General features: G+C 41.4%; 1 protein-coding gene across 2 annotated transcripts in view; it reads left to right on the top strand.

The window, feature by feature from the left end:
* Positions 1-19,042, top strand: part of LOC137293527 (N-acetylated-alpha-linked acidic dipeptidase 2-like) — a 43,687-nt gene extending 24,645 nt beyond the window's left edge. The window contains exons 1-19 of one of the 2 annotated variants that reach the window (XM_067824130.1): positions 3,385-3,686; positions 5,902-6,211; positions 6,679-6,964; positions 7,638-7,763; positions 7,959-8,142; positions 8,376-8,472; positions 9,337-9,426; positions 10,790-10,875; positions 11,815-11,934; positions 12,863-12,948; positions 13,324-13,387; positions 13,573-13,640; positions 14,235-14,344; positions 14,840-14,930; positions 15,471-15,560; positions 16,551-16,716; positions 17,358-17,439; positions 18,011-18,103; positions 18,244-19,042. In XM_067824130.1, the coding sequence (XP_067680231.1) occupies positions 5,913-6,211; positions 6,679-6,964; positions 7,638-7,763; positions 7,959-8,142; positions 8,376-8,472; positions 9,337-9,426; positions 10,790-10,875; positions 11,815-11,934; positions 12,863-12,948; positions 13,324-13,387; positions 13,573-13,640; positions 14,235-14,344; positions 14,840-14,930; positions 15,471-15,560; positions 16,551-16,716; positions 17,358-17,439; positions 18,011-18,103; positions 18,244-18,451 (2,346 nt within the window). In that variant the 5' untranslated portion in view covers positions 3,385-3,686; positions 5,902-5,912 and the 3' untranslated portion in view covers positions 18,452-19,042. Of the gene's footprint in view, positions 1-3,384; positions 3,687-5,901; positions 6,212-6,678; positions 6,965-7,637; positions 7,764-7,958; positions 8,143-8,375; positions 8,473-9,336; positions 9,427-10,789; positions 10,876-11,814; positions 11,935-12,862; positions 12,949-13,323; positions 13,388-13,572; positions 13,641-14,234; positions 14,345-14,839; positions 14,931-15,470; positions 15,561-16,550; positions 16,717-17,357; positions 17,440-18,010; positions 18,104-18,243 lie in introns of those variants that run through there. The other variant, XM_067824131.1, reaches the window with a different exon arrangement.
* The last annotated feature ends 253 nt before the right edge of the window (positions 19,043-19,295 follow it).

Raw genomic sequence — 19,295 nt, 5'->3', positions numbered from 1 at the left:
CTTTCACTGTCTTGTTCATCTACCGACACGCTCAGGTGTGTGTATATAGAGATGTTGTGTTTTGTAAATACATGTTCAGTTTTAAGACTCTGCGTACGATTCAATCAACAAATACCGCGTTTCAGGAAACTGTCGTTCGTCCAAGTAGAAAGTAAGACTTGAAATAGACAGTCTGAGTTTGCTCCGGTTTCCGTCCGATGACGTCATCCGAGGAAAATGGATGCAGTTTGTTTACATTCAAAAGGAATCATAACATGTCACGTGCACAAGTGTCACATCTGCCTGTCTGTTTAATTACATAATGTGACAGAGAAAGAACTCAGGTGCTTGAGCCATTTATGGCGTATAGCCTGATAGTGTTAGTTCAAATTGGATATGGTCAATGATTGAAGTTGTGTATTGCATATTATCTTTAGCAGACAGGCAGACAGACATGTATGTGTCAATACAACAGGCATTGAGTTTTGTCTGTGACAGAGGCTTCAACATGTTTTTATTTTTCCGTGGAAATAAATTAAAACATTCCAGTTTTCAAGCTACACTTTCTTGAAAATTTGGTTTACAAATCCGCCAAACCCCTAAAAGTACGATGTGGGAAAAATAAGAAAGGGTATGGAACCAGTGTGTTTTTATCTGCAGATCCAAGACATTTGTAATCACAAGAAACAATTTTTGTTCTGCAACTTCGACCGGTGTAATGTCTTTCTGCACGTTACTTGGCCGCTTTAAGCGGATTAGGGTTAACGGTCAGGTACCTGAACAATTATAGTGACTCGTACTCGTATATTTGCGGGTACTATATGCAATAAACACAACTTAACTGTTTTCCAGCTAGTGCTGGCAATAATTTTAATCCCGTACAGGCAAAAAGAGTACACCACCTTCGACCACAGCGATAATCCTTGCACTCATTACATACTGTGCTTTAACGAGTAGCCTTCATCTGAATAAACCATCCAAGCATCCCGGTTCGAGCCCCGCGAACCTAATCACTGCACATTGCGAACCTAATCACTGCACATTGCGAACCTAATCACTGCACATTCCGAAACCTAATCATTGCGTTATTTTTCAACTTTCTAATTTGAATTTGTATTTTTGATAATTTGCTACCGTAAGTCCACACCGAAAGGTATCAGAATCTGCAGAATTGTGTTTTGCATTACATGTGATCTTTCACGCGTAGCATAATATTATTAACAGAACAATCTAATAAACGTCTGTAGTTTTTCTCTGCCATGTGATATTCTGTGATTTTAATGTTTATGATTAATAACAAGGGGTGGAACACACGTACACCCTGGCTTATGATGTACTCGTCGGAATAATGTACGTAGGTACACAATGCTATAAATGCGTACGAACGGACAGCGCGTCTTCACTAGACGCCATCTTTGTTTATTTCGCTCCTTCTTCAGTCCGACTGTTATTCGATACTTTTGGAAACACAGTTTGACAGCTATGATATTCGTGTAACTGTATGTGACGTGTAAGATGTCACTGTCTGTGATATGTGTGTAGTGAGTGGGTTTAGTTTCACGCTGTTTTTAGCAATATTCCAGCAATGTTACGGCGGGGGACACCAGAACGTGGGCTTCACACATTGTACCCATGTGGGGAATCGAAGCCGGGTCTTCGGCGTAACGAGCGAACACTTTAACCACTAGGCTCCGATATGTGTGTAAAGTGTCCTTGTGTGTAAGGTGTGTAAGGCGTCCCTGTCTGTAACATATCTGCCTGTGACATGTGTAAAGTGTCACTGTCTGACATGTACAAAGAGTCACTGTCTGATATATATGTGTAAGGTGTCACTGCCTGTAACATGTGTGCAACATGTGTGCCTGTGACATGTGTAAAGTGTCGCTGCCTGTGACATGTGTAAGGTGTCACTGCCTATAATATATGTGTAAGGCGTCACTGCCTGTAACGTGTGTAACATGTCTGTCTGTGACATATGCAAAGTGTCACTGCCTGTGATATGTGTGTAAGGGGCCACCACCTGTGACACGTGTACCGTGTCACTGCCTTAGATATGTCAGTGTTGTTGCTGCCTGTGATATGTGTGTGCTACCTTATACATAACTCCAGTAATGACTAGGACACCAGGACTAAGACGTGCACACGGTATGCCCTTGTCAAAATATAACTATATAAGGCATGTGTGAGAAATTTGTGTCATTGCCTATAAAGTGAAAACACAAAGTGCGACCTTGAACTGAATGATACGAATCAGGACCCGTAAAGGTCAGGATTTATGGTTGGGCAGATGGTAAAGGGAGAGTAAATTTTGTTTGCAGACATTATATGGACCTAGATTTTTCACGTTTGGTTATCATTAGTTACCTATGCACCTAATTGTATATCTGGGGAAGTTATAAATTCCCCGGTGTCGATTACTGCTCTACAGTAAAATCACCGGATTACATGCTATAGCATCAGGTGAATTCGATGACCTGGGAAAGTTCTGATTTTGTATCTGAGGCACTACTACAACTGTTTACAAAGTGATTCAGACTTTTGCACAAAACACAAATATTGCTATATTAAAATGTGGGTCATGGTCGGATGCTCCTCTTCAAAACACAGTGGGCAGCCACGGAAAAGAAACGCCAAGTCCCATCTGCACATATAGTATATGTTGACTTGTCGTAATCTAGTCGTCAAAGCAGGGGTTCCATTTCCACATGGATACAATGTGTGAAGCCCGTACCTGGTGCACCAACCGTGATATTGCTGGAATATTGCTTAAAGCAGCGTATAACGTAACTCAGTCACCCCAAAGTCTTGCACCTCCATGTTGCACGGTTTACATGTTTCCTGGAAACATGATACGTTCAGATGTGTTTTCATTTACAATGTGAATACAGCAACGTGATATTTTCATATATGGGGTGCTTCTAAGAACATCCTTGTCAGCCGTAAATTACGCCACGCCCTGGCTTACTAAGGGTCAGTGTCGTGAAGACTGCCTTTTTCAACTGATCGAGTTGTTGCAACATACCTCCCTTTGGGTGTGTCTTCTGTTAACAGGATGTATATTTTTCCATCGAATTTGTTAATATGATAAAACAATGATCAGATGAATAACTAAATATTATGTTTCTATTTTCGATAACACACCTTTCACTCTTTAGATGGCGGACTGTTTCCTCTCCTATTAGTATAATTCAGGAGTTGTGGCAGCACTAACTAATATTCACATCGCAATCGTCTTGGTACTGACGGACGAAGATGTTTCAAAACGGGATTTTGACATCTATACCTTTCCCACCTGTCAGCTGAAACAGGTGACCTAGGTATTGTGTACAGTCGCTGACAGTAACCGGATCCGTCTCAGGTCCGAGTGGTGGACGGATGGATGGTTCTGCCACAACAAACTGGCTAATTTATAGGTTGAATGCAAGAATACACACAGCTGAGAATGTAGCCGACATACACACCGTGACTCCTCTACATCACTACAGGATCTACACGAAGTTTGAATCACCTCCATAGTCATAGTACAATTCAACACCAGGGTGCTGCTGTCTTTCAGCTATTTAAGGTCCAGTGAAGCATGTCGAAAGCGAGTAAACGCACAAAAGCTTAATCTTTCTCCCTGTTGAAGAGCTACAGTCCAACAAAAGGGTGTACACATTGCTCTCCCCGATCACTGACGCAAACACAGGCTCGTCGGCAGCTTTGAGGTAAGCACAGTGTTCAGTATGATCGTAAGGTATGTTATTTGTTTCAGCACCTGTGCCTGTGTAACACAAAAGCAGTTTTTCAATCTTTAGCATTAACAATGAAGCTGAGCTAACATTTGATCCGTTGTATAGATGCAGTCAGGACATATTTCATCGTTACAAGCTTCTGTGAAGACGTTGTCGACACAAGATTTGTCGACAAGATCTTTATTTATTCATCAAACCTCACAATACAGTTTTAGACCCATGTGTTTTTTACGGAGTGCATCCGATCAGAGACCATATAATAGAGGTCTCTGATCCGATATAGTTGGGGAATCGCTGTATGTTTTCAGACAACAAGATGAATATACAGAGAGTATGACTTTAATGTATACCCCAGTATTGCCCGATGTTTGCTTTTAGAAAAAGGCGTTCCAACATCGTCCCCTTGAAGACAATGACGATGCAAATACAAGCCGGTTTCACTGATGATTGGCGTTGATTCACTACCTATTGAACAAAAGTTGACGAGTCAGCGCATCACCAGAGTGGTGAAGAACAGTAAGGGTACACGGGGTACCTCATGAAGAATTCTTAAAGCCATGACATGTTGATGATTTGTACACGAGCCTCAACACATAGCAGTGCTTCGTCAAGCGTGATATTACGACATGTCTTTATGACGGCGGCCCGTGTCGTAGATTGTCGTTATGAAGTCAGGTCATAGAATGAAAGAGAACAAGAAAAGAACCCTAAGCTTGTTACATTGTCACTCACACTCACGACAGGGACGGTTGAGTAGCCTAGTGGTAAACCGTTCAGTCGTCATACCAAAGACCCAGGTTCGATTCCTCACTTGCATTAGGAACCATATGGGAAGATCATTTCTGGTTTTGCGTATTAATTAACGTAGAAGCGTATGTTTTTTCTGAGCATATAGCTTTAGGGCTTTCAGAGTATCTTACAGCGAAACTGTCGTTTAGCATACATAATATAAATCAGAACAAGAAGAAAAGAGAGAGAAAATAAATCAATTGCTCTGATTTAAGTTACATAACTCAATGTTAGCTGATACCTAAAGAGCAACGAAAGGCCAAATGTGTGTCTATAAGGTCAGCAAAATAAGGGTTATGGAGGAAAGTTGTAGAGAATGGGTAAGTTTAGTTTAGTTTTACGCCTCAGTTAGCAATATTGCAGCTATATCCAAAACATCGAGTCTGGACCAGAGCACAGAGATCAACATCATCAGCATCGATCTACGCTATCGGGATACGATAACAGGTGTCAGCGAGCCTGACCACCAGATCCCGTTACATGCATTCGATAAATTTAGAATTTTAATGTTATGTCAGTATACAAGAATAAAGATTTGTAGCCTTAGCATATACATGTCTCTACATCTCTACAATCACAGATGGTGGTCAAAGGTGAATAACTTTCTTGGTCCCTTGGAATTCGTTATATCCATATTCTACTGTAGTTGCATCTTACGAAGGGCATATGTTACTGAACATCAGTGCCAACCCGGATCTTCACGGGAAGATTGTTATTAAACGTGTAACATGCCATAATGATGTTCACATTTGTGTCAGCTATCGCGTCTAACTCTTTAGAAATGTTCCGGTTTACAGTGTAAAAAATATGCATGCATGCCGATGGATGCGTGATATGTCAGTGTGTGTCTGGAGCCAGCCATACATATCAACATACTGTGAACAAAACTGTCTTGATGAACTTGAAAACACCTCAGACTTCACTTTATATTGAAGTGGGTGCGTCAATGAAGTGTGTATGGCCTTTAAAGAATGCTCATCGTGCCTACTTACTGTTTATTTGCCACGTCGTTTGTCGACTGTTTGCGGGTAAAATTACGCAAGATAGATTCTGACTCGAGACAAGGACAAGTTTACACTTGGCGTGATTCTATTAAGCCAGTGACCATTTTTGGACAGTAGCTGATGAGGACCGATGCCATATTGCATTTACATGGAGATTCATTTATGCAGACATCGGTCATTCCATGATTTTTGCTACAAATATTTGCGTCTAGGTAAAAGTGATTCGCTAGGTAATAATCAGGTAATTCCCGAGCTACGTCTCATGATGTATTTGAATCAACAATACAAAATTGTCGCAATAATTTGCTTCATTTGCGAAGGAAATATTGCATTCTGTTCAACCAAAAGCGGGCTTGTCACCAAAGTGTATGTAATCTTTGCATTTCTGTTTACAGAATCTGCAGTCATGGGCGAGTTTCAGTTAATGGACGATAGCAAAGACAGTAAACCTGGCACTACATCCAAACGAAATGTCTACATCACCGGGGTATTTGCCATACTTGCCGGACTGGGCATCGGGATCATCATTGGTCGCTACGCAATATGTCCTGGCCAATCAACAGCGGAGACACCGGAAGTAGTACCCGATAAAAATGGAGTCTTCTTGGAAGGTGTCCCCGAGACAATAATTAAAGAGGTTGATCCGGAAATAGGAAAACAACTATTGGAGGCAGTGGATAACAAACGAATTGAGAATTATCTTAAGTAAGGACCTTATTCTTGATAGTTATAAAGAAAAATTTAAAATCTCATTCTTTAGTTGTTAGAAGAGACTGGAATGTCATTCAAGCTCTCCTCGTCTCCTCAACACAGTGGCACTCCTGGTGAAAAGAAAATGTTTATGAAGACTGAGTCCTAATAAGATGTGAATATTACAGTGGATGCTATTATAGTATGTTTTACTCATGTTTAGTATTACGTTCACTGAGCTACCTAAGTCAGCGAGAGTATGATATGTCTAAACAACGTCGTGTGCATGGAATGCAATAATGCACACGCATGAAACACGCGTTTCATTGAATGACTAACTTGTCACTGTATCACATCTACCTAATGCCTCTGAAGCGACCACACGAAGAATATCATACAGAAACGGATAGCGACTAACCAACACCATCATCCCCTCACACACACGCGCACACGTGCAATTCATATGCGTTTCCACATTTCAGATTTCTGTCTAGCAAACCACACGTTGCAGGCTCTCAAACTAACCTTGACCTTGCAAACTGGATAAAGGATAAATGGATGGAGTGGGGTTTTGATGACGTCAAATTAACGCCGTATGACGTCCTTCTGTCCTTTCCCGACGCGGACAACCCCAACGTCGTGCGCGTCCTAAACGACACTGGCGGAGTGGTGTACGAGTCTCCATTGAAGGAAGCTAATCTGACTGGTGAAGATGACCCTGATGCGCTGCCGCCTTACAACGCCTACTCCCCGGCAGGTTTAGTGGAGGTGAGCTGTAGAGACATCAAATAACCATTTTCTTGTATCTGGTGTATTCTGTTAATGTAACGTTTCTTCATTTTCTTGAATGTAGAAATAGGGTTGAAGTATTTCAAAAGTAATGTCTCCTGATTTATTGTTTGCTCCTTTAGAAACTGGTTGGTATTTCGCTCAAAATCCCAGGTGTACAAGTCGTTTCAGTCACGTTCTAATCACTTATCAAGTGCAGTAAATCACGGCATCTTGCTGGCTACAAAGCATGTTGCAAACAGTGTGTATTTATCTGCCTTTGGGTATATTTCGAATACTGCCAAAAGCAGGCGTATCCTGTCCCAAAGATTGCATCGGTCATAGACACATGCAAAAACGTACAGTACTTCTTTATGAGGCAATCATGACACTAGTCACAACGGGGACATTTTAGTTAAATTTGTCCTTACCGTGTTTGCGATGCAACATTACGAAGCCATTATGAGCTATTGAAGCTTCTAACCCTCATCGTCAAATTGTTAGCGATGCCTGTATAATTCTTTGAAAGCCTCTTTGAAAGAGCATATTCTCTCAGAAAATGTGAAATGTAACTGCTTGAATATTTATGGAAACACGTCAGTCGGATCTTACCAGTTCCGCGCTGGAAATGCCTAGTGTCTGTGCCATGTACAAGTTAACCTTTGGTCACCAGGGCGACATGGTGTACGTAAATTATGGCCGAGTCGAGGACTATGATTGGCTGGAGAAGAACGCCAGTATGAACGTCACGGGGAAGATCGTTATCGTCAGATACGGGAAGATCTTCAGAGGGAGTAAGGTAGAGTGAATCACACCATCAACGCAAGTTACACAAAGTTCAATATGTCTGTCACAGCTTCAATAGCCGTTCCAAAATTTTTTAGTAATCGTATCTACCATCAACATAATGGCTTGACAAGGATCACAGCCTCACAGAAAACACCGAACTCTCCACTTCCGACATATCATCTATATAGTTGCCCTTTCGATGTAGGTTCAGATAGCTGCGAACCACGGCGCGATTGGTGTCATCATGTTCTCAGACCCAGCAGACTACACGTGGGAGGGCGACCCACGTGTCTACCCGGAAACATGGTGGCTGCCAGGGTCAGGGGCACAAAGGGGGACAATCTTTACCGGTGGTGGCGACCCGCTAACACCAGGATATCCAGCAATCAGTAGGTTTGACGTTGAGCACGCGTAATTCAAACAAACAGATGTTAAAACGAATTTTTCTATTTCGAAAGTTTTTTTCTGTGAGTATATATATATCAACGGAGTTAGACTATGGCATCATGAATATTGTCAGCAACGCTGACCACGTTACGGCATTAACATTGTAATCAGGATTGTACCATAAATAAACAGATAATGCTTGTAGATTTGAAATTGATTCTCTTGAACCCTCCAGAAACTGCATATCGGTATCCTGAAAATTCTTCTGCCGTTAAACTTCCCAAAATACCAGCACACCCCATAGGATATGACATTGCTGAGCAAATCCTCAGGTAAATATTACGCATCCAGTTTAACATTTACTGGACAGCAAAAGAAACGCAAGTTTCGAAAAAAAATTAAGTCAATTTCATAAAAGTAAACGTTTATGTTTATGTTTTCTAACTAAAACCTTTACAAAAAGTTGCGTTTCCTTTGTTGTTTTTCATGGTGAATCCCCTATTGTGTCATTGGTTGTTCTGATCCATTATCTTAATGTCATGTGTTCAAACTTTCGAGTATTTGCAAGTCACTGTCAGGAGAACTGGAGCTTGGTGTCATGCAGTAAATAGGTTGTGCGGAAGGTAAATATGACCAGCATTACAGAACACGTTTAGTATGTATACCCTTCCCACTTGTAACTGTGCCATTACTGTGTTTAGTGATCAATTCAAGCAATGTTCACCTCTACTTGTCCCAGTGAATCTGTTCCTGCACATGATTGGCACTGGCTATTATTTAGCGTTGATTTCTACCAGCCAGAAAGCATGGCACTGATTTCCTATATTCCTTTAAGTATATTAGTTTAGAGATCCTGACAATGATGTTCTATATAATTCCTTTTTAAGTATATTTCTTTATATATTCCTGTAGAGAGCATGACAAAGCTTTTCTATATCCCTCTAAATATACACCTGTAGAGATCATGACAGCGATCTTCTAAATTCCTTTAAGTACATACCAGTTGAGAGCATGACAAAACTTTTCTATATTCCTTTAAGTATATACATGTAGAGATCATGGCGCTGATTTACTGTAGTTCTTTCAGTATATTCCAGTAGTTAATCTGTAGATATGACTGGATTGATCGCTACTTATGGAATATCTTGGACAGTATTCATACATTCTGTTTCTTGTTCATGTTGTCCCACCCCCAGAGAGATGGGAGGAGATGAGGCCCCGGTTGCCTGGAGAGGGGGTCTCAACATCACCTACAGACTGGGGCCAGGTCTGGAGAAGACAGGGTGGTGAGTATAGTTCTCACAAAAACTGCGTGTACATCATGGACCGTCACTCTTTCTTGGGAGTCGTTGGGGTAGGACTTCGAAGACCCCTTGGTGTGCATGTTTCATCATCTCCCTGGTGGATAGTTGTCACTGAGTGTTTCAAGTGACAGGAAATGACATTTAATGACAACTCACTGTGTAAAAACGTTAAATGTCCATGCTGTTTTCATTGAGACACCAAGATATAATCAAAAGACAGTTTAAAGTGGCATTAGGCAAATTTCACCCACTCACTCTTACCGACGACTATATCTAGATTCTTGGGAAGCATCGATCCAGCTTTCATTAGTTGTGTAACCCGTTGTGCAGTTAAGGTACATGATAACGTTTACTAAGGCTTGACATGTTATAAATGTTAAATTGAGGGTCCCAGGTATTGCCCGCCAGTGTTATCATAATACGGCTCTACACTACCTTATTGAGCTAGTCACCGAGTACAGTCCTTCCAGAATATTAAGATCGGCAGGTGAACACCACCTCACAATTCCTGGAGAGCAACTCCATGCATTCGGATTTCGATCCTTCAGCTATGGTGTCGTGGAACCAGCTCCCCACTGAACTCAAAATTCCTCCCTACACTGACTTATTTAGAACGATATCACAGTCTATAACTTAACTTTCCTGATTTGTTTTACCCTTGTTCTAGCATAACCTTTGCTTTGCTTTGTAAATATTTTCTTTTGTTTCACTCCATGTGTGGAATTCAGCGCATTATTAATGCACATTATTATTTTTTATTATGAGCGTATTTTGGATTCTGTAGGAATTTGATTATCATTTGGAAGGAGTGCGACGTTGTATGGTTATTACGCCTTCAGGACACACCTAATGAGAAATTTAGAATGAAAGCGGTAGCTGATAACTTCTTGAAATGTGATAAGTACTATGGCTTGATTTGCTTTGCGTTTTATTCCTATTGCTTGTACGGAGTTTCTTACACGATTTTATACATATTGTGATTAGAGGATTTTAGCGGTAAACCAGGACACGATTCCATGGTCACGAGCACCTATCGTCATCACTTAGTTTCCACGACGCATTTGTACTCAGTTAACCGTTCTTGACAGTGTTGCCTTTAACAGGAGCATAGTATCATTCTGTAACTTTTTCAAAAGTGTCATCAAAACCAGGAACTCATATAGCCATTTCTTGGTTACGTATTTTATGTGCGCTTTCATTATTTAATGACAAATGATTGTATTGTTGGCCAGTGGTCTTCATAATGAATAAAACTGACTATTAATGTATATATAATGAATCATACGAATACTCAAATGTTCATTGTACAGCTACTCAAATGGTTATTTTCATGTGTTTTCCACAGGAAGATTCAAATGAACATATCAACAACGAATGAAATAAAGACTGCCTACAACGTCATTGGTATTATCAAAGGATTAACTGAACCAGGTGAACTATGAGACAGACACAGACACGCGGACACATATAGAGACACATAATTACACAAAATTAAACAGAGGTTTATGTTTGATGTCGGTTTGGCTGAGTACGTGCATCAAGTGTTCTGCTGAGCATGTATACTAACAGCAAAAGAAACGCTTGTTTCGAAAAAAATTGAAATCTCACAAAAGCAAGCGTTCATCTTTATGTGTTCTATTGAAAAATGGACAAAAAATAGAATTTTGTTTATTTTGTTGTTTAGTATGAGATGTGGTTTAACATGTTCCACATAGTGCGACGTTAGGCAAGATGCCAAACCATCTGTTTCAAGCACACAGAAATTACCTCCCTTGGCGACGCGACACAACTCACATGCTGACAATTTGTCCTCAGGCTGCATTTTGTGTGTCCAGTGCAGGGGTGGGACGGATCCAGGATATTAGAGAAGGGAGCTGCACATATATATAAATCATGTTTAACGGTCAGAGGGAATGCTCCTCGGGGAATTTTCTTTCGCAACCGCCTACCACTAGATCCGCAGCTGCAAAGAAACAGCAATTACTTATTCTGCAGTAATTGTTTTACTGTTATTGTCATTACCTTACCTTAATGTCACGTGTTGATTGTTTATAGCACTGATAATACAAGACATATGACAGAGTGTGCTATTATGTGACGGTGATGATTCAGGTTTATGGGAAGATGATGAGTGCGTGGCAAGCCATTTACTTCGTGTAACCCCTATAAGTTGCAAAGCTTTATATTTACAAAGCAAAAATATTATGGCAAAAATCATGCGAGCCCGGGCTATATTTTTATAATGGTAGCTTAGCCCCTGGATGTTGCGTGCTCTAACCTTGCATGTGTGTATTAATACATTTCTGTCACAGTATGTGTTTTAACTTTGCCTAAATTCACAAAAAAAAACATTTTAATTTGTATCTGCAGATCGCTACGTGCTCGTTGGGAACCACAGAGACGCCTGGGTGTACGGCGCTATTGACCCGTCCAGTGGAACAGCAGCCATAATGGAGTCCGCTCGAGTCATGGGGCAGCTGGTCAAGAGTGGTCAGTTTTCGCAGACATTGTCCAGCTGACGGACAAAATATACAAATACCAAATAACATTGCGCAGATCGATGCTCATGTTGTTGATTACTGGATTGTGTGGTCCAGACTCGATTATTTACAGACCGCAGCCATATAGTTGGAATATTGCTGAGTGCGGCGTAAAACTAAACTCACTCACTCACTTGAGCAATGCGATTGCCATCCAGAGTCCCAGGCCTATGGGATATTCTGTCTCTGCTCAAACTGGTTATAGCTACGGCTGTCCAGGCTTCAGGGGTCCAGGTAGGCTAAACACTTCATATCTGTATGCTTGCTCAATTGCCTGGCACTCTTCTGGATACTCCACACTTGAAGCCATACGCAAGTGGCCGATAGTTGTCTCCAGTGGCAAGGTTTCAGTCCAGGTTAGAGGGGTTGCCTGAAACTGGTGACGATCCTGTCGATTGCTTGGGCCACCTCTGCACGACTTCATCAAAGAACTGCGATGTTAACTATGTGTAGTTTTGGAACGATACCACAGACGTATCGTGTCGCAACAGTGCGATCGGTTCGTGATGAATGCATCGGGGCGAACTTGCACGTACCAGATCGTCCTAAATCAGTGACCGCGATCGTGATGATCTTGTCAGATCGTATCAGCCATGGACTCGATCGTGACAATCGCATCTGAAACCAGACCGTGACAGATCGTGTCATCGTAAATTGACCTATAGTGACAATATCGCATCCAAGCGCAACTAATTGTATCAGAACGTATCGACTCGCATCACCTCGTATCCAAATTTGAAATACAAGAAAATTTCCACGATCAGCTACGAATGGCTAATCGTAGCGTTCATAACCGATGGCACGACAGTGTATGTGTGAACATAGCATAATGATATGTATATTGTAAATGCTACATTCTGGTTATGCCTGTGTCTCAGGCAAGTGGCGGCCACGTCGATCCATCATGTTCTGCAGCTGGGGAGCAGAGGAATACGGTCTGGTGGGGTCAAATGAGTGGGTGGAGGTGAGTAAGATAGGGAGAGCGACTGAGAGAGATGAAGGGGGGCATAGACTTTGGGGTCCACAGATAGGATAGACAGGTATGCCCGGTCCAATAAGTTTGTTGCGAAGCAGGTCACACAGATTTTAGACGAGGTCCAGTGAGTGTATGTGTATTTAAATAACACGGGGTGTACAGTCTGGAGGAGTAGGTTCAGAAATGTTGTAGGTGTTGTAACACCCGTGTCTTGGGAAGCTGAATTCAATCCCAACATACTGAAAATACTCTAGGGGACTCAGATTTCCTGTAATTCGAGTGTCTACTAATAATATACATGTTTTAAATCCTGTGAATGTGCTACTAATGGCGGATTTTAATCATATACAATAATACTTCCAGCAATACCAGACAAACCTGAGAGAAAGGACCGTGGCGTATATCAACGTGGACATATCTGTTATGGGTAATGATATCCCAATATCTAAACAGACATGCAACGTGCATAATTATTTTGACACGAAGTATCATCACAGTTTCAAAGTAACTATGAACTATTCATCAAGGTTTATACGTTTGTGTCTGTTCATCACACCCAAAAAAAAAAATTTTTTAAAAACAACGTGCTTAAAGGAGTGTGTCTCCCCGCAGGAAACTATTCGTTTCTGGCCGCCAGCACGCCCCTGATGTACAGGGTCACATACGAGGCAGCAAAAAAGGTGAGATGTATGAGCAAGAAAATCAGTTCTATGGTTGCAGTGAGAGGGAGCCCGAGCTGATAGATAGTATCATGACACCAGAAATTGCACCCATGTGGGGAATCGAACCCGGGTCTTCTGTGTGACAACCGAACGCTGTTACCACTAAACTAATTCTTTACGGGTTGCTCCGATTTGATACATGTCGTGAGTGAGTACGGCTGTCGACGCTTTTAGCAACATTCCAGCAATATCACGGCGCCGACATTAGTAATGGGATTCACATATTTTACCCATGTGGGAAATGGAACCCAGGTGTTCAGCGTGACGAGCCAACGCTTTAACCACTAGGCTAACCCACCGCCCCGATTCAGGCCGAACATATGGCTACTTACTCAAACGTTTTGATTGATGATAGTCTTTCTTTGAACCTCTGAGACCAGACAATCCAGTGGTTGACATCATGATCATCTATGACACAGTCGGAGTCGTGCAGGCACAAGCAGGACAGTGCTTGGAACTAGGGCCACCCAAGCTCACATTGTAGTTAATAGTATTGCTTGATTGAAGTTCTTTCCACAATAAAAACATAGTGTTTCTGTACATGTGTTTCAGATTCCCAACCCCAATCCCGCCGAGGTGGCCGCCGGGCGAACAACCGTGTACGATACCTGGCTCCACAGCTTTCCACTGAGGCAGAATAATGTATCCATGAACATTCCAATGTGAGATTACCGTTTAGTCATCTTAGCTAACAATATACTGAACAGCAAAAGAAGCACAACTCTGGCTTTTTGTCAAGTTTTTAGACAGAAGACTAAAAGATGAACTTAGATTTCGTTTTGCTGTTCAGTACATGGTATTTAGGCACCAGTCGGCGCCGCTCTTACGAACGTGGACTTCGTACAACGGGCAACAATGGGATAGATTTGCTATATAGTTTAACTGTAGCTGACATTCCAACCGATTTCAACGTGTATTGTTCCAACTGTAACCCACTGACTGATTTAGGAAAAATATTGTATTGCAATCATCTAAGAATTATACAACTGAAATCTGGAGGTGTCAATAATTTGTGCAGCGAAAACAGTATCCACCCATTTCTTTCATGTTTGGTTTTCACTTTTTATGCAATAATGAGCACGTCGTAATGTAAATGTTTTTAATTGATGGGCGTTAAATAGATTTTAGTTGTATTCTGTTTGTATTGTTTCCACCAGGATAAGAGACTTAGGTTCTGGGAGCGACTACGCCCCTTTACTTCAGAAGGCTGGGATCACAGCTGTGGACATGTCATATGTTTACAATGCGGTATGTCATCATGTGATTTAGACACCACATGTAATATACTGAACAGCAAAAGAAATGCAAATTTTAAAAAGCATGAATTCCCATAAAAAGTAAGAATTCATGTTCATGTCGTCTATATGTTTTTTTAAAAAATGCATTTCTTACAATCCACTGATTAACGGCATTGTTTACCTTACCCTTATCACTATGCGGTGTAGGCTAGAAGTTGAATAGTTTGGTTTAAGAGTTCGATTCACCACATGGGTACAATGTGTGAAGCCCATTTCTGGTGTCCCACGCCATGATATTGCTGGAATATTGCTAAAAGCGGCGTAAAATTAAACTCACTCAGTCACTCACTGCTGTGGTCATTCATTATCTCTTAGATGGCATAAAGAGTCAGTGACAGAGCCCAGTTCGGGTTCAGTTCCCCACATGGGTACAATATATGGAACCCATTTCTGGTGTGCCCCGTCGTATACTGTCAGCAGTATACGTCCTGACAGACGTCAATTCAGTTTTCTGCGATTACACAATTTACTGACATTCATTTGTTTCCAGTATAAGTATAAGGTGGACTTCTATCCCCTCTATCATACTGTGTATGAGACGTTCTATGCGGTGAAAAACATCATGGACAAGCAATTTGAGGTGAGTAACAATGTCTGAACTTGACTACTGACTACACTGAACATCCCCTCAACGGCATCAAGGACCAAACTATCATGCATTTAACTTTTGTGAATCCCCTTCCTCAGAAATAGATTGTCTGTTCTTTTTGATGCACACGCTTTAACCGTTTCTGAATCCCGTTCCAAAGAAACAGATCGTCTGCTCCTTCCAATGTCCATGAATTAACAGTTTCAGAATTCCCTTCTAGAAATAGATTGTCTGTTTTTTTTCCGACGCACATGCATTAGCTCTCTCGGAATCCCCTTCGACAGAAACAGATTGTCTGCTCTTTCCGATCTCCATGCACTAGCCATTTCTGAATCCCCATCCACAGAAGCAGGTTCTCTACTGTTTCTGATGCCCATGCATTAACTGTTTTGGAATCCCCTTCCCCAGAAACAGATTGTCTACTGTTTCTGATGTCCATGCATTAACTATTTCTGAATCCCCTTCCATAGAAACAGACTGTCTGCTCTTTAATATGTATAGTCATTAAATGCTGTTTTAAATTCGACAATGCTCACATAATTTGCCACCAATCTCTTAGCTATATTGTAGCCTCGTTGATGATACCCTGGGGTTACTCTGTGAAACGTTTTAATAAGTTCGGTCTATCTATCGATGAGAAAATACGTGTCAAAAACCGGTTCACTTTTATTGTGACACCCAAAATTTGTGTTGAAGGGAATTCAGAAACAGTACTATGCTATGATGCTGTACTCCAGCAATGGCCGCTGTGAGTATTATTCTTCCCTTGATGCCATGTGTCATAATGGATACACGGTTTGATAAAGTCATGTGACTTTTACCTTAAGCGCCTATCAGGCAGCTTGGGTTATCCGAGGTAATAATAATCAGATTCTGATTAAGAACTGCGTGCAGTCACTTGGTGTTTGGAGACTGCGCTATAGAAGATGAGATGACACCGAAACTTGATGAATGATAAATCGCATTGTCTTTGCCCCTCAGTACCACCGTGCTGTGTCCCGGATGGCTACGGAGTTGGCACGTTCTCTGGCCGACTCCCTCATCATCCCCTTCAACGTCACCGACTACAGCCAGGCCCTCGACAGATACTGGAAGGCCATTGATAAGGCCCATGGAGAAAAACTTAGAGCCCGCATAACTAACTTTGGTATGTGGCATGGAGTTATGTAATATCATATGACTACGTGCGGGGTTTGTGGAGATGGCCGTCAACAAGTTTCTAATTAATGTGTGCTTCTGTATACATAAAAACTTGCTAAGTTAATTCATCGTAAGGATTTAGGGCTAAGTAATGGTCAAAGGCAATCTAATCTAGAGTGAGTGAGTTTACTTTCATAGCGCTTAGCAACACTGCAGAAGTATCACGGCGGGTGACACAAAAAATAGGTTTCACATATGGTATCCTTATGGGAAATCAGGGCCTAGATTTTCGAAGTTCTCTTAGCGCTAAGACAGTTGTAAGTGTGGTACATTAATATTAACTTACGACTATCTTAGCGCTGAGAGACTTTCGAAAATCTAGGTCCAGGACTTTAGTCTGGGTGATTTGGTTCATATCGTATCATTTTACCCGATGGACTGATGCTCATAGTATCAATCATTCGATTGTCTGGCCCACAGATGACAACTAATTTCAAGATTTTGGAAAACGGAGGGTATGGTTATATAACATCACATAGTGCAATATTCGTTTGAATAACTCTCCGAGTGTCCTGCATCATTCCTTTAGGAATCTCTATCCATTATGTAACAGTGTTTAAAATGACATTATGATGTGTATATTTCTAGATGACCTCGGCTCTGTGATTGCAAACTTCAGCAAGGTGGTTGATGACTTCAGTGAAAGAGTGGTTAAAATGAACAGGAATGAGTAAGTAAAATAGACATATATAATATTTTGCAATGCTACGGTTAAAGATGATTACCATACTGTATACAGAAATTTACCAATGCCAGCAAAGATGCATGCATTTCACCTCAAATGGTTCCGGTGCCATCGACCCTTGAAGATCCGATTAAAAACTGATCCCGGTTAGAAATGATCTTCAGCAATCCAAGCTGGTCGTAGGAGGGGACTAACGGGTGGTCAGGTGGTCAGACTCGCTGACTTGAATGACACATGTCATAGTATCCCGTTTAGGTAGATCGATGTTCATGCTACTGATCACTGGATCGTCTGGTCCAGACTTGATTATGTATAGACCGCCCCCGTATAGATGGAATACAGATGAAATGGGCATCAGAACTAAACTCACTCAGTGCCATCTCAATGTCGTGTAGACATGTTAAGAATTAGGACCGAACGGTATTACCGGTATCTCACTGTCAGTGACCTTTTGAACTCTAACCAAGGCTTGAACAGTTTGGCCATATGTACTTGGATACAGAGAATTCAAATTACTTTTATGTATGCCTGACAAAGGTCTGCTCTACTATTTCAGCCCGTTGGCTATCAGGGCTGTCAATGACCAGATGACACTATTGGAGAAGGCGTTCCTGGACAGTGAGGGTTTACCAGGCAGGCCGTTAAAAAAGTGAGAATGTATTCTTAGAATCACGTTGTCCTACCTTATAACGTAACTCTGTGTATACCATACGGTATCCTTGTGTTGAGGGGACATAAGGCGTCGTTGTTGTCATGAAAATAGTTTATGTTTATTCACTATAATTTCAGGCATCTTCTCCTGGCTGAGAGCAGCACAGATTCCTACGCCGGAAGTAGTTTCCCTGGCCTCGTTGACCTCCTGTTTGAGATAGAAAAGGACCCGGATGTGGAGGCACGCTGGGAACGTGTGAAGAGACACTTTTCAGTGATTGTGTTTACCATCGACTCAGCGGCATCAACACTACGGGACGTCATTCGATTCATTCCAGAAAATTAACTGCTTCTCATTCTTTTGTATTTACTTCATGGTATTGACGGGTTGTGGGGTAGCCTACTGGTTAAAGCGTTCGCTCGTCACCAAAAACTCCGGTTTCTATTACCCACATGGGTGCAGTGCATGAACCCCATTCCTGGTGTCCCCCGCCGTGATATTGTTGGAATACTGCTAGAACATTAGTCTCTCACTCATTAATGGTATTGAACGTTCAAATTGCTGGGTGAGCACTTTATAGTCTTTGTCTTTGCGCAGTTTTCTGATAAGAGTGTTTTGAGTTTTAGCCTATTGCATTCCTGTTACCCAGACAATATTATTCTCAAGTTTCTTTCACAGGACATGCTGCTATTGCACCTCATGTCTGCTTAATGGGTGTGAAAGAATTTGGTAAATGTTATTTATCTACTTATAGTAGCGATATATTGTCAGTTTACCTTTTCTTTATCACTTACCACTGTTAGATGCATTGTAAACAGCTATATATTGACGTACCGATCAATGTTCACCGTTACCATATGTACAAATGGTGATATGTGAAACTTCATTTGACCTAGCATAGAGATTTATTCGTTTATTAAACACACTACAATGTAACAACATTTCTTATCGTTTCACAGACCAAGAATCCTTTAAGGTGGAGAAGAGCCTTGATATCATGTTCAATACTTACTTCAGCACTGTTCCTTATCTAACGCACTGACAGTACGAATCGCGTCATGGGCACAGTACTAATATATCCTCCTGAGAGTAAGTCCCGAAACAGTCAAAGTAAATTTAAAAATTCAAGAGTCTTTATACATGGTATTTCTGTGGGTTTAATGTATGACTAATATCAGCTACGATCACC

This window comes from Haliotis asinina, chromosome 8 (genome assembly GCF_037392515.1).
Source record: "Haliotis asinina isolate JCU_RB_2024 chromosome 8, JCU_Hal_asi_v2, whole genome shotgun sequence".
Taxonomy (NCBI): domain Eukaryota; kingdom Metazoa; phylum Mollusca; class Gastropoda; order Lepetellida; family Haliotidae; genus Haliotis; species Haliotis asinina.
Note: the sequence above shows the minus strand (reverse complement) of the source record. Positions and strands in the feature narration are given on the sequence as shown.